The sequence below is a fragment of the Rousettus aegyptiacus genome, unplaced genomic scaffold, assembly GCF_014176215.1.
Source record: "Rousettus aegyptiacus isolate mRouAeg1 unplaced genomic scaffold, mRouAeg1.p scaffold_m13_p_15, whole genome shotgun sequence".
Taxonomy (NCBI): domain Eukaryota; kingdom Metazoa; phylum Chordata; class Mammalia; order Chiroptera; family Pteropodidae; genus Rousettus; species Rousettus aegyptiacus.
This window is the reverse complement of record NW_023416290.1, coordinates 55485413-55509529: the sequence shown is the minus strand read 5'-3', so window position 1 is coordinate 55509529 and position 24117 is coordinate 55485413. Positions and strand designations below refer to the sequence as shown.

The 24117-nt window shown below is 57.9% G+C and overlaps 1 protein-coding gene across 1 annotated transcript; it reads left to right on the top strand.

The window, feature by feature from the left end:
• Positions 1–294: 294 nt before the first annotated feature.
• OC90 (otoconin 90) lies at positions 295–23668 on the top strand. Its single transcript, XM_016133074.2, has 15 exons — positions 295–861; positions 3302–3393; positions 6142–6207; positions 7480–7536; positions 9544–9718; positions 12349–12461; positions 13170–13298; positions 13468–13509; positions 14320–14370; positions 16270–16317; positions 18124–18186; positions 19131–19247; positions 20298–20469; positions 22133–22239; positions 23302–23668. The coding sequence occupies exons 1-15, from the start codon at positions 761–763 to the stop codon at positions 23595–23597; spliced, it is 1629 nt and encodes a 542-aa protein (XP_015988560.2). The 5' UTR covers positions 295–760; the 3' UTR covers positions 23598–23668.
• The last annotated feature ends 449 nt before the right edge of the window (positions 23669–24117 follow it).

Sequence of the window (24117 nt, the reverse complement as noted above, 5' to 3'; positions counted from 1 at the left end):
GAGGACAGCACCCTGCGGAAATATCTATGGCACGCGACGGGGACACCACACACGTTAGCCCTCCTTGCTAAAGCTAGAACGGGCCCAGTTCGCGAGCGGCTGCGGGGAGGACGGGGGGACCTGGGATCTAATGAGCCCCAATCCCAGCCCACGCTCGTCCCGTGGCTCACCCCGTGCTCGCGGCCCGAGTGGGATTATTCCCATTTAAGGAATGCGGGAGCCGAGACTGGGCAGCGACAGGCCCGGTGTCCCACGGGCGATGAGTAAGCAGGCCCGGCACCGGAACCCAGGGTGTCTCGCTGTAACGCTCCATCTTGCCCTACCCCACGGCTCGGGCAGAAAACCCCTACGGGACAGAGGCATCGAATGCCCAGGCCTGAGGCCAGGAACGCGTAAGGAGACTCACCCCGGACATTTCTCGCTGAAGGATTAACTGGAGCGGACAAAGCCGGCCCTCTTCCTCGCAGGGAGCCGGGGTGACTCCCAGGCGCCTTTCATCTCTCAGAGTTCTCCTGACAAGCCACCCCTGACGACCCACCGGGAGACATAATCCCTGGGCCTCCGAGCCTTCGAGGCGGGGTGGGGGTGTGGAACAGGGAAGCCTTTGTTCTCTAACTGGAGCCTGGGTCCCCTCTGGGGCTGCAGAGGGGGCCTCTGATCATGGGCGGCCATCTGCTCTGAGCCATAGCATTACAGGAGCAGCCCACCTGCCGGAATTCCTAAGAGACTGTGCTCTCCAGGAGAGGAGGGGAGGGGTCACATGACCAAGGGTCCTTCCTTGGGGTATAAAGGACTCGGTCCCCATCTCGTTCAGAGCCGAGCAGCATCGTTCAACCAGCTGGTTCAGGGGGGAGCTGCACGGTAGGTACCCCCTTTCCCTGATGGGGCGGGGAGCCAAAGAGGGCTGGGGGAGGGGTGGAGAGAGCTGGGTAAGAATGGAGGCAGGGGGAGAGGGAGGAAAGGAGAGGGAGGGAGGGAGGGGAAAATGGATGAAAGAAGCAGGGGAGGGAGGGGGCTGCTCTCGAGGGGTGTCCGAGACCCGGCCGCCACTCCAGGAGGTAGCCGGACGTCCAAAGGCACACAGAGCCCTCGCGGGGGGAGGTGCCATTGCGGAGGGGCATTTACCTGGGGAGAACATCCGGCATGCCACGTCGCGAGGGTCCCGCACGTCCGTGTGAGCCGGTGGCACTCCCGGGACACCTGCTGTGACAACGTGATCATCAATCCTTCCGGCCCGACCTTCCCGAGCACTTAGTTAGTACATGGCGGGCACGGTGCCCACGCCCTCAAAAGCTTTCCACTAAATGCTCGTGACGTGCGGGCGAGGAACGTCCGGATGTCCACGCGGGCATTTTCCCTGTCCGCGGACGAGCTCCAGGCGGCATCCGCTGAGCTGAAGTGACCACCTTGCTTCGTTTCAGCAAACAGGGGCTTCTATCCGAACAGGGAATCGGGGCCTTCCTCGTAACATTAGTGGTTTTGAGCCCTTTCTTTCCATCAGGCTCTGTTGCAAATGGCCTGCATGGATTAACTCATTCAAGCCTCAGGACAGTTTTACAGACAAGTCCTGCCATTGTGACGAGCCCCGGACCTGGGAGGTGGGACATTTTTACCGTGCGTTGCCAGTCTCTGAGTCTCAATGACCTCACTTGTGACGTGACAGTTTGGCCTTAGATGATTTCGATGCTGCTTCTGAGTCTGAACATTCTAGCATCCTCTCACTTATGTGATCTTAACAATAAAACCCTGACTCAGAAAGTCCCAGGTAGTGACGCTGGTCTCAGTCGTGTGGGTGTGATGACCTCGGCGGGGTCCCCTGAAATGCCACCTGCTCCCCCATGGGGTCTCCAGAGCATGCCACCTGGAGACGTCCCAGGCTCCATCCTTAATTTTCCGTCTGGTTTCGTGACCTTGACAAGTAGTCACTCAGATCCGTATCTCCGCGGGACAATCACAGAGCCTGTCTAACCTTGAAAGCTAACCTGCTCTAGGGATGTGTGTGGCTAAGACAGGTATAAGCAGAGCCTCATGGCTGAGCAAAACCAGAAAATAAGCAGAGCCTTAGCGAATACTTGAGCCGAGTGAGAATCCCAAAGAACTCACGCCCTGGCCTTTTGCATTCATTCAACAAACATTTGCTTTACAGCCACCGGAGGCTGTGCTAGGCCCTGGGGCAGGTTCATAAAATAGTGACCCTACCGCCTACAGGTGTCTGCTCCTCTGGGACGCTTTCCCCAGTACCAAGCCCTGCTCACAAGCAGAGTGGCCCACCGTGGCCCAGGCCGTCAACATGGGGTGGCATTTGCCTCTGGGAAGACCAACGGCAGAGAGCACTCACTCCTTCCTCGAGCCCCGCAGAGGGCAAGCTCGGGAGCAGAGTGCAGGCCGCATCTCGGCCGCTCTGTGCAACCCCTTTGCACAGCGCGCGACGTGTACAGCCCTATCCAGCAGCACCGTGTGTGGACACGGGACGGCGCGATCACACCGGCCTATCCTCGATACGTCCTCCTAAAAACATGTTCCACAGCAGAACACACGCGAGCCGGCCATCCTTCTAGCATTCCTTAGGGATTTATATTCCCAGGGAACCAGAATTGCTCTAAATCCCTCCGGTCTTCAAGGGTTTTCCTTCCCTGTCAAATGCGTGGTTGACCTGCGTGAGCGCAGGAAGCTCTGATCCAAGTTAAATAGTTGCTCCTCGGAAATGCGGTAGGTTCCAGCCCCCGCCCACCTTGCCCCCTCCCCCTGAGCCATAACCCTCACTCCCAATAAAGGGCTCAGATCGCTCAAAAGCTAAGTAAAGGAGGAAAAAGGGAGCGGCTGCAGGAGAAGCACAGTTTGCTAGTGACCCCCAAACGTACTCATGGCCAATGACGTTGGCACGAAGGTTCAAAGTCAGCCTGCCCAGCAGATATTTGGAATGCCGGTGGATCATAACGTATGGGCTAGTTAAAATTCAACTTGCAAAAGCACCTGTGAGATGGTCTCCCTTCACTGTTAGGCTGTGAACACCTCCCAGGTGAGGGGTGCGTTTTCCTGACCTTGAGTTCCCAGACCCCGGCAACGTGCCTGGCACACAACCGATGACCATGGAATTAATGAATAAAGAAAGGGGACCACAGACACGTCCTTGTCCTCAAGGGGTGGACGTTCCCTTCCGCGGGTGGACAAACCGAGCGTCACAGAGGGGACGTGACCTGCTAGTTAGTTAATGGCCAGGCCGGGACAGACAGGCTGGCGAAGCTTCTCCCCTTTGGCCTCGCTGCCTCCCGAGGGTTCTGACTTCCGCCTTCCGTTGCAGGCGGCTGCTCCGGCCGATGCCACCGTGCCCCCTGGGCTCTCCCGCGATGGCTGCGCTTCTCCTCGTTGGCCTGTTGATGATCCCACGGGCTGGTGAGTGCGCCGGGGTCTCGCACCGCGTTTCTGTCTTCGTATATGATGCGGGAACGCTGGGACACATTGCCAAACATCATTTGACGTGCCCATTACTACTTTATCCCTTTGCCTGATGAGCGACGGAAATCAACCCTGAATGACGAGCTCTGGTTTAATTCAGCTGATGGTTCTGAGCGCACTGAGCAGGGCAGGGAAGTGGCCGGGGCGGGGGGCGGTGGACGGCCAGGAGGAGCGAGACAGCCGATGGGCGGCCTTCCCTCCACCAGACGGTGCGTCCTCCGCCTTTGCCGAGTCAGGGCGGCCGTCCCTTGTGCTGCGGGTGTCCTTGGAGTGCGTCCCCCTTCCTCAGATGTGGCCCCTCCTTCCCCCTTCTGTAGGCTTGTCCAGTGTGAGGGGCAACGGCCACTGTTCCGCCCCCATGTCTTCGAGGTGGGTCCCATGCCACCACTACCTGGTCAGTGAAGCCAGCGTCTTGGCGGCCTGGAATAATGATTTCAAGTCAACTTGGAGTCTGAGTTTCAAATCTGAGACTTCCGGCCCCAACCGGGTTGCTTCCTCGTTCGCAGATTTGCGTAGCTCTAACAGCCCGACTCACGTTTTTCCTTTCCACAGCGGGCTGGGCAGCAGAGTGATCACTATCGCTCGCTATCTAGGCCGAGTCAGGTGAACTCCGGACCGACACGCTGGGCTGCTCGTCTCCAAGCTCCCCTCCCAAACGCGACAGTAAAAGCGAGGCACTGTGGATCCACAAACGTCACTGATGATTTATCTTGGCCATGACCCAAATTAGTGGACAATACAAGAGCTGTGCATGTTACCTGGAAGCTTTTAAGTTGAGATGACAGTGTGACCACTTTACAGAAGGCCGGACCCTTCCAAACACCATCCCAGACCTTCTTCCCAAGGCAGAGGTTCCTGGGCTTCTGATGATTAACTACTTCTTCCGTATATGATTTTTTTCCTTATTAAAATGTTGTCGTTATGACTCGGGTCCCCACTATTCGTGTGACCAGGGCCGGTATGTCAGCCACTTAACCGCTACCAAGACCTCAACTCGACTGGATCAGATTCCAGTTCTGATCTTGTCTTATTCTTGGGGACAAAATTGTGAAATAGTCGACATTCCTTGAGTGCCTTCTCGTGGCTGCCCCCGTACAATCCACGTCAGCTTTCAAGACGACGCTTTGGGCAGGTGCACAGTGAGGGAGGTCTCTGTGCATGCCGGGGTCCCTCTCCGTGGGGTGTTTCCCATCCCTGTGGCAGGGCTGGGGGCAGCCTCTGTGTCTGCTCCCCTCACAGCTGGGGCGGGGGCTGCCCTCCCTCTTCTCTGCGCTTAGAGCTGGCCTACGGCTTCGAAAGGCAGGAGTTAGGCGGCAGGATGCTGGTCAGAGCTACGTTAGGAGAAGGAGATGCCCTCGGACCGCCGCCTCCACCGGATGCTCCGCCTGTCAGGCACCTCTGCGCCGGAGTTCCCTTGACCAGCCCCACGTCACACGGCGATATCGGTCTCTACCTCCCATTGTCCTCTGCGAGTCATCTCTCCCCAGAACCTCTGGGAAGGGGGCTGGGAAAAGGCCGGTCGTGTGCCCTCCTGGGCGATCTCCTGGGTAGAGCACTTAATACTGTGCAATCTCACTCCTAACCACTCACGGACCGTATCCCCTGATTCGCTTCACGTTTACTAGGCCAGGATTCAGTGATTCTAGGGGGCATCGCTCATTGGCTGATAAGTCGGCCGTTCGATGGCGCTGTTCACAGCCACGTTGATGCTCATTCATTCGTTGAACAGAGACCCACTGGACTTTGTCACAGTGCTTCCGCGCCACGAGTTCCGAGTTTAGTTGGAGAAATAGTCACAGAAACAGATCATTGCAACATGGGGTCGTAAGTACACAGAGAGGGGGCTGCCTGGCATTGGGGAGCACAGGGAGGCTGTCCCTAAAGCGGCCCAGGCTGAGGGTCAGGGAGGACTCTTTGAACCTCGAGCAGTACCCTAAAACGCAGGTGAGAGTCAGTGACGCAAAGGGGCGCAGATGAACGGGAGGGCACCCCAGGCCTAGGGCACAGCACGAGCAAAGCCAGGATGGGGAGAAGGAGCTCGGTGACTAGAAAGTGGTGAACTTCCCGGCATCGCCGGAGAACGTGAGGTTCAAGGCCAGAGACGGTTCGTCAGGGCCGAGCAGGGGGCAGACCAAGGAGAGCCTAGGTGCCTGGCCAGAAAATGCTAGGGCTTCGTCGGGCTAGTCCTGTCTAGTCAAGGGTCATGACAATGCGAGCCTTGCGGCCCTGAGCGGAGGCTCAGAAGAGGTGACGAGTGTAACCCGGAGCCCGGGACAGTACGAGCTCCAGCCACCGCCGGCTCCTAACGCCGCTCCTGATGAATCAGCATCAGTTCTGTTCTGGTGAACTTTGTCTTAACGTTTCCTCTGACCTTCCATCTCTCCTCCCGCCCCCCAGTTGTGCCAGATGTAAAATGTGCTAGAGCGATTCCACGGGCTCTGCCCTAAGGTCTCACACGGACCCGGAGCCCGGAGTCTCCCTCCTGCCCTCAAAGTCCGCGTTACCCTCTAAGAGCTGCCACAGAGACCGAGCACGTACCAGGTGCTAGAAAAGTATGCGTAGGACTGAACTGCGGTGCACCCCACTTCCGTCCTGGCTGCGCCCCCCACCCCGCCCCCGCCACCGCCTCAGCTCAGGAGGTGGGTGGTGGCCGCGCTCTGACTAGCCCTGCTCTCCTCCCGACAGGGGGCCACCCTCTGGACACCCCGCACCGTGCGCAGGAGCTGCCTGCAGGACTCCCCCACGGTCTCAGTATGTACCCTTTGCATTGTTCTCAGGCGATGTTGCTGGGTAGAACGTTGTCTAGGATATTGGCAGAGAAAATGCTGCGGCATTTGTAGGCAAAGGGATCCAAGTGAGATGCGAAAGCCTCTCCCCTGACGGCCTCCCCTGCTGTCTGACCCAGGGCTGGTCTCGCCTTTGAGATGAAGCGCTAAAAAGTCCCCTCGAACGATAAAGTGTCAGCTGGAAGGGGAAACTGGGAAAAGGGAGCAAATGCGTTGATCAGAGGGTTACATAGTAACTGTATTTTAGCTTCAAATTGAGCTCTGAGCTGCCTAAGGCAGAACAGAAAGAGAGAAATGAGGTTCGCAGGGCTCTAGTTATTAGAAACGAAGATGCTTAATGTTCCTTGGGGGAGGGAATGTTTTCTTAGTGATGGATGGGAAAGATTGCTCAGGCGGGTTCTTAAATGGGTATCGCCGAGGAACTTGTGCTTAGCGAACTCGTTGGTGATGCCGGCCCTGAATGCCAGACCTTTCAGGGAGGGGAGCTGAGTCAACCGAATTATTCGTGCATGAGCCCATGTACGCAAAGTGATCAGTCCCACCAGGCCCAAACGACAAATGACGAGTGACCTCCCTCCAAATGGTATAATCCCCACGGAAGTTCGATGCCCCCCTGGAGGTCTTAGGTGGATGTTGAGACTCACACCTGGCACTTAGAAGGGTCAAGGGCAGACAAGACAGCGTGCCAGTAGGCCATCCCTCCTCAGGGACGGTGGCCTTGGTGACAAGGACGCAGCGGTCCAGGAGGCCTAGGCAACAGCTCAGGTGCAGGGAAGGGGCTGGTGTGGAGCAGCCTCAGGACCCGCCCTGGCCTGGACGCGTCACCACTCCTCACAGGGGTCAGCGCCCCCAGTACCAGCTTCGTAGCTGCAGGTTCTAGGCTGCCCAGAAGGGACATGCCCAGGCGCAGGGTCATCACACTGGGGGAGACCCCAAAACGGTGACTCCCCCACCTGGCACTTACAGTTCATCCACGGTTCCTGCCAGTCCAGAGACATCTTACCGCCCAGGGGCCTTTTTCGTCGTTGAGCATTGTTGCCTGGTAACACAGGTCCCCCGGTTCATCTTATCAGGTCTCCATGGTAACCTGTGTTATTAGAAAGTTAGACCAAGGTCAAATCTGTCCTTAGAGAAAGAGAAAGGGTTTGGGAGGGTTCGACTTGCTCTTTCCCCAGAGGGCGGATGGGGAAGGGGAGTTACCTCGGCCCCGTAATTCCTTTTCCCTCCTTCCACTTAGACAGCACGTTCTTCGACGGGATGTTTAAAAATTTGGAAAGTGCGACGGAGATTTTGGGTAAGTTGGATGTGAAACGGCTTTCATCCACCCGGCGTCAGGGCATGGCGGGTGTGCGTGGGAAGGCCAAGGAAGCGGCCGGGGACACTCTGCCTGCAGAGCTCCCCCGGCCTCCCCAGCAAGCCCCAACCAACGCGACGCGGGCTCCGATTAGGGCCGAGCTGCTTCTGTTGCGGGCGAGTCACGAGTCGCCTGGTGACCGCATGTCCCAACTCTGTTGGCCCTGCACACACCTGGCCAGGAGGGGAATGGTATCCCCATTTCCCAGGTGAGGAAGCCGAGCCTACGGGAGTTGGGTGACTTGCCCAGAGCCACACAACCAGAAGGGAAATGTTCTCCTCTGAGTCGGTGGGAGCTTAGTCCCCCGATACCAAGATAATTTTATTTCTCCTCTTCGACTAGTAAATAAACGTAAAGCTTAAGAATATCAGAGTATCCCCTTTATCAGTTATAAACTTATTATGCAGTTATCAATCTCAGGACACCACGATGCTTCCTATCACCGATTACTAAAAGCGCCCCCAAAATACATTTATAATATAATGGACATGATGAGCAAGGAGATTCTGAACCACATTGGATTAGACAATGCTGGGCCTGAGGCTGAACTTAAATGTATATGTACCATGTAGATATGACTAAGGCCAATTGCCCTGTAGGTTTTTGAATGAAAATGCATGTTTACACACACACACACACACACACACACACACATACACATACACACACACACACACACACACACACACCCCCTCAGAGTGGCTTTTCCCATCAGCATAGAATCATTTCTTCGTGTTTCTGATTACGCTGTGCAGAGGCAAGACATGGGAAGGAAGTTTCAGAGACGTAGGAAGAAACTAGGACACTCAGACGGGTCCTCACAGCTACCTTCAGATTGCCCCGAGCGCCCTCTCGTGACGCTGTGCATTTAAACCAGTGTCGTGGGGCCACCCTGCTCGGCACTCAAGTTAGAAAGGCAGAGTGGAGCGGGGTGGGCAAGAGGTTCCGATCTCAAATCTGGATGCTGTTTTCTTGCTAATGCTGTGTGCAAGGGCATTTCTGTTTAGGGCGAGTCATCGTCACTGGTGGGTACCTTGAGCACGTCATCGACCTTCAGTTTCTTTACCCATAAAATGAAGGCGACAGAAAGCAGAGCGTTTGCCTCGTAGATGAGGTTTATGGGATAAGGGGCGAGGTGGGTGCTCTCTAAAGCATTGGTCCCTGTATCGATTATAATTATCGTGCGATTTCAAGCACCCAGCAGTTTCTGGCACCCAGTACGTGCCCCCAAGTTATCAGTGTCTGAACCCCTTCTCTTCCCATACTGATTTCTAGTTCTCTGTATCGTCTGGGATCCGCTCAGCAAAACAACAGCAACTTAAATAATCAAGACCTTTCACGGTCTCACATAAGCTATCTGAAGGCACCGGGGCTGGTGGCCGAACATGGGTACCCGAGACCCGGCGGGATCACTCTATCCTGCCCCACTGGATACACTGGATTTTCATCTTTGGGTTTGGGGCTTCATGGTGGCAAGGTGGTTGCTGCAGATCCGGCCAGCGCACCCTCATCCACAATCAAGGAAGGAAACTGATGTAGATCCAAAGGATCTTCTTACACATATTTTTTCTTTATTAGGAAATAAATATTTCCTAATAAATATTTCCTAATAAATATTTCCCTTTAAGTTGTTTTGGCCGGATCTGGGTCCCACGCTCAGTTCTAGGCCACCATAGAAACATGGGATTACCATGACCAGCTGAGAATGATCAGGCGACATCCCCAGGGATGTGGGGGAAAGGCCCACCTTTCTTGAGCACTTTCCAGTTGGGTTGGTAAGGAAGAAAGGATAATGTCCGTTAGGTGGGCAACTAACAGGGACCCCGGCTTAAACAGTCTAACAGTCCTGAGCACACAGCAGGTGCTTAGTAGGTTAACGAGGCACCGGGAGCGAGGCTGCCTCCTGGACGCCGGCCCCCAGCGCCCGGCCTGCCCTCCCCCCCGCAGACTGCCTGGGCCCCCGCTTCACCTGGCTGCAGGCCGTCTTCACCAGCTTCCCGGCGCTGCTGCAGTTCGTGAGCGGCATGAGGTGTGTGGCTGGTCTCTGCCCCCGAGACTTGGACGACTACGGCTGCGCCTGCAGGTTTGAGATGGAAGGGCTGCCCGTGGACGAGTCCGACAGGTGAGCGAGACCAAACGGGGGTCCACGGAGGCCTGGCCGGGACTTGTGCAGAGCGCAGTCACAGAAAGCTCCCTGGAGTGGGGACTCGGGAGGTGACAGTTCTATGACTCACCTGCCGGGCGACTGCTCTCCTCACCTTTAAAATGCGGTGTAATCTGTGATCTGCTCGTGTCCGAGAAAGTTGTCAAGTCCTAGGTTATGTCTGGCATGCAAACCTTCATCTCGGCTTCTCAGAGTTCGGGGGCAGCGGCATCAGAAACACCTGCTCGCTTGCTGAAACGCAGACCCCAGATGCTCATCTCAGACCCCTGACGCAGAATGCCCTTTGGCGGACCCTGGAAGTCCGGGTGTTAAGCTCCGTGGGTGACTCTTGCGTATATAATAAAGTCTGAGAAGTATTTTTTATTCGGATTGTCCTGGACACCAGGGATAAAGCAACCATGAAGGTTTCTGTTCAATGTTCAGCAAACATGCACCAGATACCAGTCACCTGTAAACATGTGCTTAATGCAAACAGAACACGAACCCTGCTCGGGAGAGGTAACCGCCCAGTGGGGAACACAGAGAAAATATCAGTGGCTGATCGAGAGGAGCCCCCTCCCTCCGTACGAGGAAAAGGAAGGAAAACCAGATGTCGACTTTCACCCGTCAGAATGGCGGTGCGATCTCAGAAGCATCGCGTGTTAGCAAGGATACGCCAGGCAGAGGCTGGCGGCAGGAGGGTCACTCAGGAAAGCCTGGCGCGATCCGCTGAGAGTTTTAAGGCGTTTCGCCTGAGACCCGGTGACTCCGAGTCTCTGTTCCCGTGGGCTCTGCGACCTTGGGCACGTTTCTTCATCCCTACGGTGGAGGTCATAATAATGCCTGTCTTATAACTATCACTCAGGACTAAACGGCCAAATGCAAGGGGGAGTGGCTGGGGTTCCGCCTGGCTTAGTAAGTATTCAAGAGCATTAGTGATTAAGTGATAGTTAGCAATCGTAGCAGGGCTATAGTAGGAGGAGTGGTAGTAGTAATGGAGTAGTACCAGCAGTGTTAACAGGGCGGAAGTGGTGGTGGTAGTAACAGTACTAGCAGTAACAGTAGCCATAGTATCTGTAGTAGCATTAACAGTAACAGTAGTGGTAATAGCAGTAATGGCACGGCAGCAGCAGTACTAGTATTAGTGGTAGCGGTACTACTACTAGGAGTAACAGTAGTTGTAACCCTAGCAACGGCAGGACGCTGAACCTGGGTCTCCGCTCTACTCCGGGACGCACATCCCCACCCCGCTGGCGCCTGAGTCCGGTGTGAGGGAGTGTGTGCTCGCGTCCACACAGGCTCACGGGAAGAAGGGAAGGACTCGCTTTGGAATGGCGGGGGGCAGCCCGGTGTCCCTGGCTTTTCTCCTCCGGGGCACCCTCTGCGAATGCCTCGCCCTCTGCGCGCCCGGGCAAACCGTGCTCCCCGACACCTGCGCTTCCCTTCCGTGCACCCCCCGCGTGGGAGTGTGGGCGCCAGGGCCCGCCTCCCGCCGCAGCAGCGTCCTCTGAGGAAGCTCCACACAGACCCAGCGCCCGGCACACAGAGCTCGATAAACTCACTGACGGCCTAGGTAGGTGGTCAACCTCCGCTTGCTTTTCAGAGGTTAAAACTAAATAAACGAATGAATTAAAAAGTGGTATGTCCCCGATCGGCAAGGAATAACGGCTTTGGAATGAAACACCAGACCTGGCCCATCTCCAAATCTCCAAATCGTCTCCAAGAGCGAGCGGACGTCACCTCCGGACCAGAAGGGCAGCTGCCCACCTCCGGGACCGCGAGCGAAGCGGCGCCTGGGGTCAGCTCACTGGCCTTCGGGAAAGGAGAGGCCGCCTCTGAGCGGGGCCTGGGGCCAGGGCCGCTCGTGGGAACCCGTTTTGCATTCGGGTCCCCCCTCGCCACCTCCTTTAATTATTGAAACCTTGCAAACCAAGACGCCAAAGAAGTGAAGCAGTAATTCATCACTGTCTGTGACCCAGAAGGAATGATCGAAGCACCGATGGCGAGAAACCGGCAGAATCGTGGGTCACGCCCAGGCTCACCTGCTTCCGCAATTCGGTCAACGGCCATGGGGATTTCCAAGTTCCCGAGGGACAGACTATTGCCACCTTGACCTTGTACACCAGACTGCAAAGCTAACTGCTACCATTTATCGAGCGCCCACCACACGGCAAGACCTATAACAGACATTTCCTTCAAATACCAAAAACTCTTATAGGCTACATAGTGTGAGAAGCTGAGTAATTAATTTACCCAGGGTCATCAGGTGCCTGTATATTTCTTCTCCACCTTGGTCTTCACTGACCTGCTGTGTGCCCGCGTCACCTGACCTCCCACGTTCAGTGTCAGCCACGCTCTGCGATCAGCCTTGACCTTGGCAAGTTACAGTGCCCTATGGGTCTCAGCACCCCCCATAGGCTCATAATAATAGTAGCACCTGCTGCATAGGTAATATATCTATATATAGTGTGTGTGTGCGTGTGTGCACGTGCATGTGTGTGCGTGCATCGAGCATATGAAACAGACCGCTGCCAGGGACCATGCAGAGGTGCAAAGTGACCACAGCTGCCTCTCTCGGCCCCTCCCCCACGCTCTCGCCCCTGCCACAGCTGCTGCTTCCGGCACCGCAGGTGCTACGAGGAGGCCGCCGAGACCGACTGTCTCCAGAACCCTGCCAAGCTCAGCACGGACGTCAACTGCGCCAGCAAGAAGATCACGTGTGGTGAGCACCTCCAGGTGTCCCGGGGCTGGGCAGAGACACGGCAGCTCAGAGCCCCCTGGCTGGCCCAGGCCGAGGGCTCTCGGCTGTCACGCTCACTGTCATCGCCCCTGGCGGCATCGTCATCTACGGCATCTCTACTCTGCATGGTAGATGAACAACAAATTCTTTTCAAATTGAAACAATAGTTAGTTATCAGATTATTCGATTTATAATTGTATGCTTGTAGTAACCTTAGGTTCTTGGGCAGGCAAATAGCTTGCTACTTGTATATCATGGGACATTGGGGAAATTGCTTCCTCTGAACCACAAACTGGGGCGGAGAACACCTGCTTCAGAGATTGGCCGTGAGGATTAAATAATGCGCATAAAGCAGGGAACATAGTCCCTGGTGTATGTTAAGAACCCAGCGATGGAATTGGCAAGCGCCAGGGGTGTGGCCCGGGGCAGCGAAAGGGAGTGAGGACCCGTGGTCAGACTCTGCAGGGGTTGGAAGCAGAGCCAATAACGGGCCGAGGGTCTGGTGTGAGTGCGGGAGAGTGAGCGTGGCCCCCGCCTGGCCCCACGCGGCTGCAGGGTGGAGCCGACACACGGGACTCGGTGAGGCCCAGGGATGGGGTGGGCAGGTCGGGGCTTGGCCTGGGAGTTCGCTGACCCCCCAGGACCCCCCGTGAGGTCTTCCGACCGGCCCCACCCTCGCTCTGTGCGCAGAGTCCAGGGACCCATGTGAGCGCCTGCTGTGTGCCTGTGACAAGGCTGCCATCGAGTGCCTGGCCCGGGCCAGCGTCAACTCCTCCCTGAACCTCCTGGACACCTCCTTCTGTCTGGCTCAGCCTCCAGGTGGGGAGAGCCGCGCCCTGCGTGGGTGACGGCCGGGCAGGGGGCTGGCGTGGGGGACTCTGGCGTGGGTGCAGCGCATGGTCAGACGCCTGGCCCAGCACCTGATAACGGGCCCTAAGCCGCTGATCTAACCTGGCTTTTCCATGCCTTCTCGTTGTCGTTTTTGCAGAGACAACCAGCAGGGAGGAGCCCACGACCCTTCTGCTCGGAGGTAAGTCCCGGGGAAGCTGCTCTTCCTCAGACCTCGGGGGCAGACGGCTGCTGGGAGCCGGCAGACACGCAGACGGTTCATGCGCTCACTGCTGGTTCACCACGGCTCCCGCGGGGTCTCAGTCCCAACAGCGCGGGCGGGAAGTTCGAGGGGCGCCCTGGCAGAGCACCCCTCCTTTCCTGGGATGGGGGCCTCTTTCTCGGAAATCGTCCTGCAGGGTTTGGTCAAAGGAAGCTGATGTGGATGTATGTGCATGGGCTTCTGGGCGTGTACACACGTGTATAAGCCCGTGCATGGGCGTGTGCTTGTGCGTGGATGTGGGCGTGTGCACGCGTGTACGAGCCCGTGCGTGGGCGTGTGCTTGTGCGTGGATGTGGGCGTGTGCACGCGTGTAGAGGGGTGCGTGTGCGTGTCTTGTCTGCAGACCCTCCCAGTCCAGCACTCTCTCTCTCTGCCATCCTGCCTCCCCTTTGAACGAGGTTTTCTCAGGCCGGGATGCCACGCCCCACAGCCACCAACCTTGGGGGTTGGCAGGCCTTGCATCGTCACAGCCTGTGCCAAATACGGTCACCTCCTCCACCAGAACCCAGAGCCAGCTGGAGCCCCTCGTGAGCTGGGGCCTGGCCGGGCCCCCGTGCACTACGGGAGGTGTCCGAGAGGCAGGGGACCCTAAGACGAAGGAACAGCCCTTCTCCGCGGGCACCTTGTAGCTCCCCACCTCCGCCCTCGGTCCCACAGTCCCCAGACTGTTCTCATCTGAGACCCTGGCGCCTGGTGCTGACAGTGGTGTTGGGGCGTCTCTCTTTCCAGGGGATCCTGTGGAGCCCACAGACACCAGCCCGATGGCCCTCTCAGGAGAAGGTGAGCACAGGGGGACTGGCATGTGACCCGAATGCCCACATTTCAATCGTACCATCACCTTGCTGGAATTAGCCCCCTACGAGGCCCCCTGCCTGGGCCCACGGTGAGACCGCCTCAAGCACTTTGCAGATTCGTGCCTAGATCCCCCAGACCCCGATCTCTTCTCCATGGGCTCCGCTTCCCCCGCCTCCCACCCCAGCCCTACCCACACTTGGGTAGAGCTGTCGGACACAATGCAGGACGCCCGCCTGCAACCATCTGAAGCTGAACTTCAGACGAAGAACAAATAACTTCTGAGTATGAGTATGTCCCATGCCAATTCTAAAAAAGTATGTGTTGTTCACCTGAAACCCAAATTTAACTGGGCAGCCCGCATTCCCGGCAAACCCACCCCTCGGCGGGGTCGCCACGAGCAACCGTCTCCCTGGAAGTTTCTTTCTCTCCTCTGCTGCTGCTGTTAAGGGAGAAGCACAGGCTCACGGCGTGGCTCACCGCGGCCGTGCGCATGTCCGAGGGCGTCTCACTGCCAACGGCCCATGCCTGGGCGTCCAGGGCCACGGAAAACAGGCACCGGCACCTACGCCAGACCAAAGCTCACCACAGGCCCAGCGGCTGCCGCTCCCAGAGCGACCCGCAGCCGCCACTTCCATTCTAACTTGGGGATACGCTGCGGATTTCACGGCCCCCATCGCACGATCCCAAAACGACCCCGAATCGGGACGTTTTCCACTGTCCTCAGTCTGAACCATCACTACCTGCGGCATGACCGTGGGAGACAAGCAAAGGAAAGAAGGTTCCCCCAAGAAGCGCAGATCTAACTGGAGAGAGTGGGTGCGCTCACAGCTCCGTCCCCCAGCACACACACACTCACACCCCTGACGCCCCCCGAAGCAAGCGGCTGCCCGAACGCAAAGCCAGAAACCAAGCCGAACACCGGGTGCAGACGGGACAGTGAGTGAGTGAGCAAAGGCGTGGGGCGTGCGAGGGCCATCGCCACTGCGTGATGAAGCCACTACGTTCTGCAGGCGGACAGATTTGGGGCGGAATCCGGGCGCTCCCCCTTTTCAGTCGTGTGACTTCGGGACGGGGGTTTAACCTCTCCGCGCGTCAGCGTCTCTATCCGCATCAAGCGGGGATCGGCGAGCTTCCTGTAAAGAGCCAGGGAGCAAGGATTTTGGACACAGGACCTCCGTCGCAATGCCCGCACTCTGCCACTGCAGCGGGCAAGCGGCCGTCACCGACCCGTCACTGGACCGCAGTGGCCGTGTGCCAGCAAAGCATCTTTTACAAACAGGCCAAGGGCCGAGCCGTAGTGTGCCGGCCCCCAGAAAGAGGCAATTACACCCGTACCAGGAGAATTAAATCAGAAACAGCAATGGAGGATACTGGATCGGCACCTTCCACAAATTCTAGTGTGACTGTAAAAAAAAACAGAACATACCAGCAAATCACACATACAGGATACGGGACAACTTGCTTAAAAGACACAATCTCGCTTACTGCGTACTCACACAACCCTATGAAATAATTGCTATAGCCTCCACATTGAGATGGTACGTTTGGATGGAGAGAGAGGTCGTCCCAGACACAGAGCTGAGGGGCAGGTTGGAGTCCGAGGCCTCCGATGGGTCTGTCCTTACTTCTAGACTAAGCCGCCTTTCCTGCAGGACCTGACCCAACCAGGGGGAAGGACGGCGTTTTAACCCTAAGCTAGCGCCTTGTCCGCCGAGGCGGGGCCTAAGTGAGCGCCAGCGCGCAGAGACAGTCCCTGCTCCGACTGCCAGGGGCGTCCTCTACTCCGCCCCCCCGCGCCCACACCTGTCTTCTTTGCAGGCAGTCTGGCCTGGCGAAGGGGACGAGCTGAACCGATAAGTGACGTTGGGCGGTTTCTCTTCACAGCGGCTGCTGAGACCAGAGCTGAGCCGCCGACGACTCTCTCCAGGACAAGTAAGCAGAGGGGCCTTCGGAGGAAGCAGGGAACCCAGCGGAGAAGTGCCACCGAAGTATCTGTGCTCAGTCTGGTGACCATTCTCTGGCAGGGTCCAGAGGACATATCGCTATATCTATTCTGAAGATTATGTGGGAAACTGAGGCTGCGAGAGGTTAAAAGTTCCAAGTCACTCAGCGAGTGGCTTGCCGGACTGGTGTCTCACCTGACGTGAGGTGAGACTTGCTTTCCTTCCGTTACATGGCAGTGACTCGCGGAGAACAACCTGTTACCTAAAAGTATCTAGGCCCGGTCATCGGAAGAATTTCTTGAACACTGGCCTGGCTTGTGACTTTGAAGTCTAGTAACCATGGATCCTTTATGAATAAGTGTAAATCACTGGTGATAACTACGTACCAATGACTAAGAATGGTTAACGGGCAGTGACATTGTTGAGGACCTCGATGAGTCCACACGTTTCCAAGGCCCTACACACCACGTTGTCTGGCTTGTTCCTCCCCGGTCCTGGGAGGCTGATTTTTGTCTCCAGTTCGCAGATAATGGAGAAGTGGAGTCGCGTATCCGGGGTAGTAGAGCTAAGTACTCCTTCACTGCTGAATCTATACTTTCGGCCTCTGAAGAGAAAGCCTGTGTCCCGGCTGGGAACTGTTCAGATTCTCTTGGCTGGAGCATGTATATGTCCCCACCGGTAAATGCCAAAGTCCGGTTTTTCACATGACGCCATCATAATCTCGACCTTCGACACACTGAATTCGAGGCAGTCCCTTCCTTCCCAGCGCATTTTGGAGCTGTCATCTCCGGCTCTTGGTGGTACCGCCAGATGTAAGACAGCAGCCTAGCACAGAGAGTGGTTCAGCGGGTCAGCTCGAGCCAGGTGACTCGGACTTCCACTCTGTGACTGTTAAGGACTGACCTGAGGTGTGACGCCTTTCTCATCTCCGAGTAAGAGTGAGCTTAGTGTGAGCTCACTGGGTTGTTATTAAGTTAGCACAAGCAAAGCGCTTAGCGCTGTAGCCGGCGTGCAGGAAGCCTTGGTTGGTCCGTTCAGGCCGCCGTAATGAAGGCACACAGACCAGGTGGCTTACAAACAACAGAAATGTACTTCCTCGCAGTTCCGGAGGCTGGAGGTCCGAGACCCAGGTGCCAGAAGACTTGGGGTCTGGTGAGGGCCCAGCTCCCGGCTGACAGCCATCTGCTCGCTGTGTCCCCGCACGCTGGGCCCTGACCCCATTCACGGGGGGCGGCACCCTCACGACCTCGTCACCTCCCAAAGGCCCACCGCCTCCTGAAAGCATCACGTCGGGGGTCGGAACTGCAACCCGCGGATCTGCAGAGGCAGGCGCTATTCGTCCAGGGCATCGTACGAGCTTCGCCACTGGCAAACGGCGACCACGGAGCCACTTCGCAGAGACACGGAGGCGCCGTGGCCTTCCTGGAGCCACGTGGCCAGCGACTGGGATCACACCACGCCGCTGCCTCCATCTCCTCTATTCGAAAAAACACGATTAAAGGACATTTTTTCTTTTTTTTCAGTCCAGTTCTGGAGGAGTCTGCTTCCCCAAACATTTTAACAGGCTCACCCGCATGCGGTCGAGTTTGCCATATAGCCTCTGTGTGTGGGGAAGTGGGGGGGGGGAGTCCACTTTTTGGCTCAGGAGTGACCTTGCCATCACCAGCTCTCCTGGGAGGCGACCAGGGGCAGAGCGAAGGCCACGTTGCTTCCTGCGCCCAGTGGGAAGGGAGTGGCCTGTGGACAGCAAGATGGGCCCGGCGGGGTTAATATCCACCCTGTCTCACTTTTTTAGGGGGCGTAGAACCAGGCCGAGACCAGGAAGGCACAGAAGCCGTGAGGACCACAACCCCTCCAGGTGAGCACACTTGGCCTGCCCCGGCTCTGTATATATCCTCGTCCCCTAACATTCATGACATCGGGTGTGCTCCGAAGGAGCCTCGGGGGAAAGACACCAAACTCACGATGGAGGAAATCGGTTTATTTTTACACTCCCCCAGAAGCAGACAGATGAAATGAAAAGACAGATCCATTAGTGGGAAGAAATGGAAGCTAAAGAGATGCATTTAGAAAATACAGAAAGCTGCATTTTGTTTTCTGTGCCAATCACCTGCTAGTCCACATTATAAAGAGATATCTGGGCATCCTTTGTTCCAGCCTGGGCCTCGTGAGCTCCGAACTGAGCCTAGGCCAGCAGACGGGTGGGCGGGGCTTTCTGCTGCTCCGTTTGTCTGGACCAGACTGGGCTGGAGACTTCGCCCGCTGGCCTCTGGCTACGAGGGCAGGTGGGGCTGAGGCGGGGGGCAAAGGGACACCCGGAGGGTGCCAAGGCGGCCGGGCCAGGTCACCGGCAGCCCCGCCGGTCACGCGGAGTGGGCTGAGCAGCAGCTGCAGGGTTCTGTGGAGCTCGGCTTCCTACGTTACCACGCACCACGACTTGGCTTGATCCCCCCCGTCACTCCTACCTCCTCACTTGTGAGCCTCACCTTCGCTTGGCAGGTGCATGGCAGTGAACGTGACGCAAACGTAGGCCTGAGCGGTCCTCATCTAGGAGACGTCATCCACAGGGTCTAGCACAGGCTCCCGACAGTTTCCAGGCTCTTGTAGAAAATTTGGGATCCATGTGGCATTCGTGGATCCCTGAGACTCTGGCCTGATGCCTACAAACCCATTGGAGGACACTCTCCTGAGGCTTCACTGTTCTAAAACGTCTGCCTGCACTTGGCCTTGCTCACGTGCCCATCTGCAAATCTCCTCTTGAACCGCTGTTTGAATGTGGACCATAAAGTTGTACGCTTTCAGGATCTGCAGAGACTGTCGCTGCTGCTGGAGATGTAACCGCTGTCCCCGCTGGCATTAAGTCTTCGGGGGTGGCTGTGTCGTCCATCGCAAACGGTCCCAAGAAGACAACCGGAAAAGGTGAGCAGAGGCCGGCAGGCCGAGGAGGAGCGTCCGTCCTCTCCGAGCCTTGAGATCCTTTGGTTAGGGCATTAAAGCCCCTCGGGCCACTGTTATGACACTGTGACCTTGTCACGCTGGTGCAGCTAGGAGGTGCCAGCCCCCTTTGCGGATGAGAGACTCAGAGAGGACGTGACTCGCCTGCAGGCACGCAGCTGCTGGGGGGCCGGGCCAGGGAGGGCGGCTTCTGGCCGAGACCCACCGCCACTCTCACTGGCCCAGAAGGAAAGAGGCTGGCGTTGTCCACACCACGGTTTCCTGGACAGATCGAAACATGTGGGTGTCAGTAACCTTCCCCCCGGGTCCCCCACCCCGGGGTGCCTCACCAGAGGCCCTGCACCTGCGAGGACCCGCGGGCAGCTGGACGTGGAGGAGGGCGTTGGGACACGTGGGTGGCTTCCACAGCACTATGGAGGCAGCCGCGTTTGATGGAGGCTGGGCCAGGAGCCTCCGCAAGGCCTCTGGCTCCTTAGTCCTCCGCCCGCCAAACCTATAAAGTGGGAGGCTGCATAGTAGACGTCAGCCAACTTACCTGAAGTTTCGGGCAGAGGAGGGGGGCAGTGGGATGGAGGCGGAGAGAGAGACGGAGACAGAGGCAGAGAGAGTCAAGGTTCTGGAAGGCGACCCTGCCAGGGCGTAAGACCTGAGGGAGGCAGAAGCCTGCGGGAGCAGCCAGGCAGGCCGCCCGGGATGCCGGGCCCGCGGGGGCCCGGGCGGGGCACGGCCGCTCTGCTCGGTAATAGCAGGTGTCCCGAGGAGCACCTCCAGTCTTGACAAGCACCTGTGCCTTGGGGGACTGGGCAGGGAGTCTGGGCGGGACAGAAGCCTGGTGGGGACGACTTGCCCTCATCCCGGACTGGGGACCAGCCACAGCAGTTTCCCGGAAGTCGTGACGGGAGGCGGGGGACGCGGGCTCGAGGACGACGGGCGCCCACGTGGCGGAGCACGGCCCCCCCTCTGGGAACGCCGCCCTGACATCCCGCGCTCTCCTGAGCCCTCGCGCCTCCTCAGCTTGCGACAGGCTCGCCTTCCTGCACGTGGGTCGTGGGCGTGATGTGCGGGCAATGCCGCAGCTCGGCGAGATGCTCTTCTGTCTGACGTCCCGGTGCCCGGAGGAGTTCGAAGCTTACGGCTGTTACTGTGGGCAAGAAGGACGCGGGGACCCAAGGGACGCCCTGGACAGGTACGCACAGGTGAGGGTGGCGAGCCGGCGGCGCCGACGCGGCCTGCAGCGGGAGGCCCCCACCGTCCCCTACCTTGGACACTGTGGTTTGGGCTCCACAAAGAGCTTGTTGCTGGCATCACCTCCCTCGGGGAGGCTCGTCGCCATTCCGGGCCCATTTTCTCGAAGAGCAGCTGAGGCTCAGACTTAGACGTCTGAGATCATCCAGCTACCAAGGCGCAGAGCCAGGTGGACCCAGACCTTTCGATTTGGGGGTCGAGCTCCACCACACATACCTCCCAGCTCCTCTAAAAGGTTTAATCTGCACAGATACTTCAGAGGGGCCCAAATCTGCCCATTCGGCAATGAGTATATTGTAAAACTGGGGTTTCCGGTTGATTTGTTCTGCGAGAGGCCAACGACCAGAGAGAAAAGGCATCTTATCTACAAAAGCAAATCAGCTATGACAAAAGTGACAAATACCCTACTGCCACACGCATTCCTTCCCAAGAGCTTAAAATAAAGTAGTAATTAATAATAATAATAATAATAAAATAATAATAATAAATAAAGCCATAGCCTCGACTAAGGAAGAGTTAGTCAAACGTATCATTTTCTGCAAAGGTATCTTTTCAAAACCATGCACACCTTGTATTCCGGGTGATGTGAGTGACTTGTCAAGGGCATTTTCGATCAGATGTGATTTCCGATTCACTTGGTGACTTTAGATTTTAACTATTGTAGTAACTATCTACCACCGCCCGCCCCAGCCAGATGCGCACACGAGATAGCGTGGCTTTGCTGGGACAACGTGTGAACGGGGGCCGCCATCTACCTAAAGTGACACTCGAGGTCGGGTGGCCCCTCCCACTGCTGGCAACGTGGAAAGGCTTGGTGAGGCTGACACTCGGCCGAGCACAAGCTCTATCAAAAAGATGCAAGAGGGCGTGGCTGATGCCGGCTCCGGCCGCGGTCTCCGTGATGGAGTGAGAGCTAAGGGCAGAGGGAGGAGTGAGGAGTTAGGGGCCTTCGCAGCCCCTGGTCGCGGCCATCGCGAGACGCCTCCATCTGGCACGGGAGATTGCGAGGCTTCACGAGGCCAGATGGGTGGGCCCGCAAAGCAAGATGCTGGCTCGTTCCCGTGTTTTCTGAGGTCTCGCTCCATGCTGGACCCATTTCCAGATACAGTTCCTTATTTATGTTCAAGACAGTTACTTACTCTGCTCTCTCTCGAGGCTGGGGACCAAGCGAGGTGCTCCATTAGGTAAAAGGCCGGAGGGACTGGGGTCACGGCTAACTCCTATGGTAGGTACCCTTCTGTGAACTAAAAACAGTACCCCGCCCTCGAGGCCATTTACTTCCATCCGCTGGAAAAATTACTGTAATGAGTGTGAAAACCATTCATCTTTGCAGTCAACGGAATCATAATACAAAGACAAAAGCTTCTTTAAAAAATAAGGTGCGTACAGTGCGAGTCGACACCGCCCATGGCGCGAGGTCTTTGTGCGGCACACGGCCTGGGCGACCGCACGTGGGGTGCGTGTTGGTCAGCCCTGCGTGCGCTGGGAGGCGAGGCGGCCGCTGGCTTCTCGCACCGCTGCAGGGAGCGTGGCAGCAGCGGGCCTCGAGGGGGTTTCCGGGGCAGCTGCGGCTCTGGGCAGTAAAGGGTTTTCCTCGGCCGTAGGTGCTGTCTGTCCCATCACTGCTGCCTGGAGCAGGTGGGAAGGCTGGGCTGCCTGCTCGAGACGCTTCCGCGGCCACCGGCGGCGTGTGTGGACGGTACGCCCCAGTGTAAGTGCCAGGGGCCCGCGCGGCGAGCTCTTCATTCACTCACACCGGCGTCGTGACCACGGCTCGCGCCTAGGGACGCTTCCCCAGCACGTTTTCATCCGTACTGTGACTTGATACTCTTCTTGGCGCTGAGGCACATTTAAGTACCCTTATTCCACTGAGGCGAAGACGCAAGTTCAAGGGCTAAGTCAGCTGCCCACAATCCCAGAGCTGGTTAGGGGCGGCCGGGAACAGTCGAGGGAGCCATGCCTCCTCAGTGCCATGCGCTGTTTAAGCTCTTGCTCTGCATTAGCAGAGTTCATCCCCACGGCCATCCTGGGACGTAGCACTGGGAGCCGCCCCACTGTCCAGAGGCGGCGGCCAAGGTCCAAGGTCACGGAGGTAGAAGTCAGTGACGCAGCTGGCGTCGGGACCACAAAACCACATGGCCCCAAACCCAGAACCGAGTCTTCACCAGGCCAGCAGGTCTCCTTTCCTAAGGAGCTGAGCCCTTCCCCCACGTGAGACATTCCGAGTGACCGCATGGAGGAGGGCGTCTCCGGCTGACTGGACTGGGGCCTCTCCTCCCGCTCTGGGCGCTCAGGCCCTCAGGCGGGGCAGCTGGAGCTGGCACGGCCCCTCGAGCAGCGCTCTCAGAGCAGACTGGCTTTATCCCCACCCTCGGGCTCCGCTTCCTCACCCACCCTGGCAGGTGCATTTCCGTCGCACTTTGCGGTCTAAGAGGACGTGCGCCCCGTAGCGTTTCGCGAGCGCCCTGCGAGGGTGCGTTCTCATCCTCGTTGCCCGGCTGGGGAAGCCGCTGGCAGGGTCCGGTCCCTCCTCCCTCTGCGACCCCCGGGCACAGTGCGTGCTCCGCCATGCCGTCCCGTCTGGTAGGGTCCTGTGTGCCTCTCACTTCCTGGGAGCTCTGTGCTTACACGTCACTCATCATTCACTCACTCACTCACTCACTCACTCACTGCCAAGAGGCTCAGGATGGGGTGCGCGAGGGCAGAGCTGAAGGGGGACTCGGCCTGCCATCCCCCGACATCTCACGTCTGCTACTCTGTCTTGCCCTCTAAGGCGTGGGGCGGAGCCTGTGCGCGGAGCTGCTTTGTGCCTGTGACCGGACGGCGGCCGAGTGCATGGCGTCCGCCTCCTTTAACCAGAGTCTCAAGTCGTCGGGCAGGCCGGAGTGCCAGGGCGGCCAGCCCCGCTGCGAGGACGGCGAGGACGGGGGGCGTTCGGCCCCCTCCCGCGGCTCCAGCTCCGAGGAGAGCGAGGAGGCCGTGCCCCGCACCGTGCGCCTGAGGAGGACCAGAAGATTTCTGGGGAGGTCGCCTGGCCCCATGGCGACCGGGCCACACGGCCCCAGGTAGATCCCGGGAGGCAACGACAGGCACACGGCTTTCCTGCTGCTCCCGTTACCGCCTCCTCCTGCCGTGGGATCGGAGAGGGGCTCACGGGGACGCCGCCCACGTGCGCGCGGAGAAGGCAGCCGGGGTGCGGTCCCCACTCGCTGTAGCGCGCGCTGTGCAAGTTCAATAAATGTTCCAGCCAACCTCTCCCGGGCTCCTGTCTTGAAGGGAGGTTGCAGACACGCACGCGCGCACAGCGCGGAGGCGAGATGACGGTGGGGGAAACCGGCCCCACGCCCCGCCTCCGGAAGCGCATGCGGGCGGTCCTACGAGACCACCTCTGGGGCGCCGGTCACCCCCCAAAGACGTGAGCCAAGGACTGCGATGCTCGCTCGTTTGGCGTGTGCACTGGTCATTCTAGCGATTAAGAGAGGGGCCATGAGCCACAGCCCCCCGGCATGAAGAGTCACTGCTCACCCTGCCTTGGGTCCTGGACTTGTATTTTGTTTTTAAATTAGGGTTTATCCCAGGGGCTGGCAGG

Coding starts and splice junctions, on each gene's coding strand:
- OC90 (XM_016133074.2), top strand. CDS start 761: ATGACCAAGGGTCCTTCCTTGGGGTATAAAGGACTCGGTCCCCATCTC. Junction 862..3,301: donor GTTCAGGGGGGAGCTGCACG/GTAGGTACCCCC, acceptor CTTCCGTTGCAG/GCGGCTGCTCCGGCCGATGC. Junction 22,240..23,301: donor TGTGGACGGTACGCCCCAGT/GTAAGTGCCAGG, acceptor TTGCCCTCTAAG/GCGTGGGGCGGAGCCTGTGC.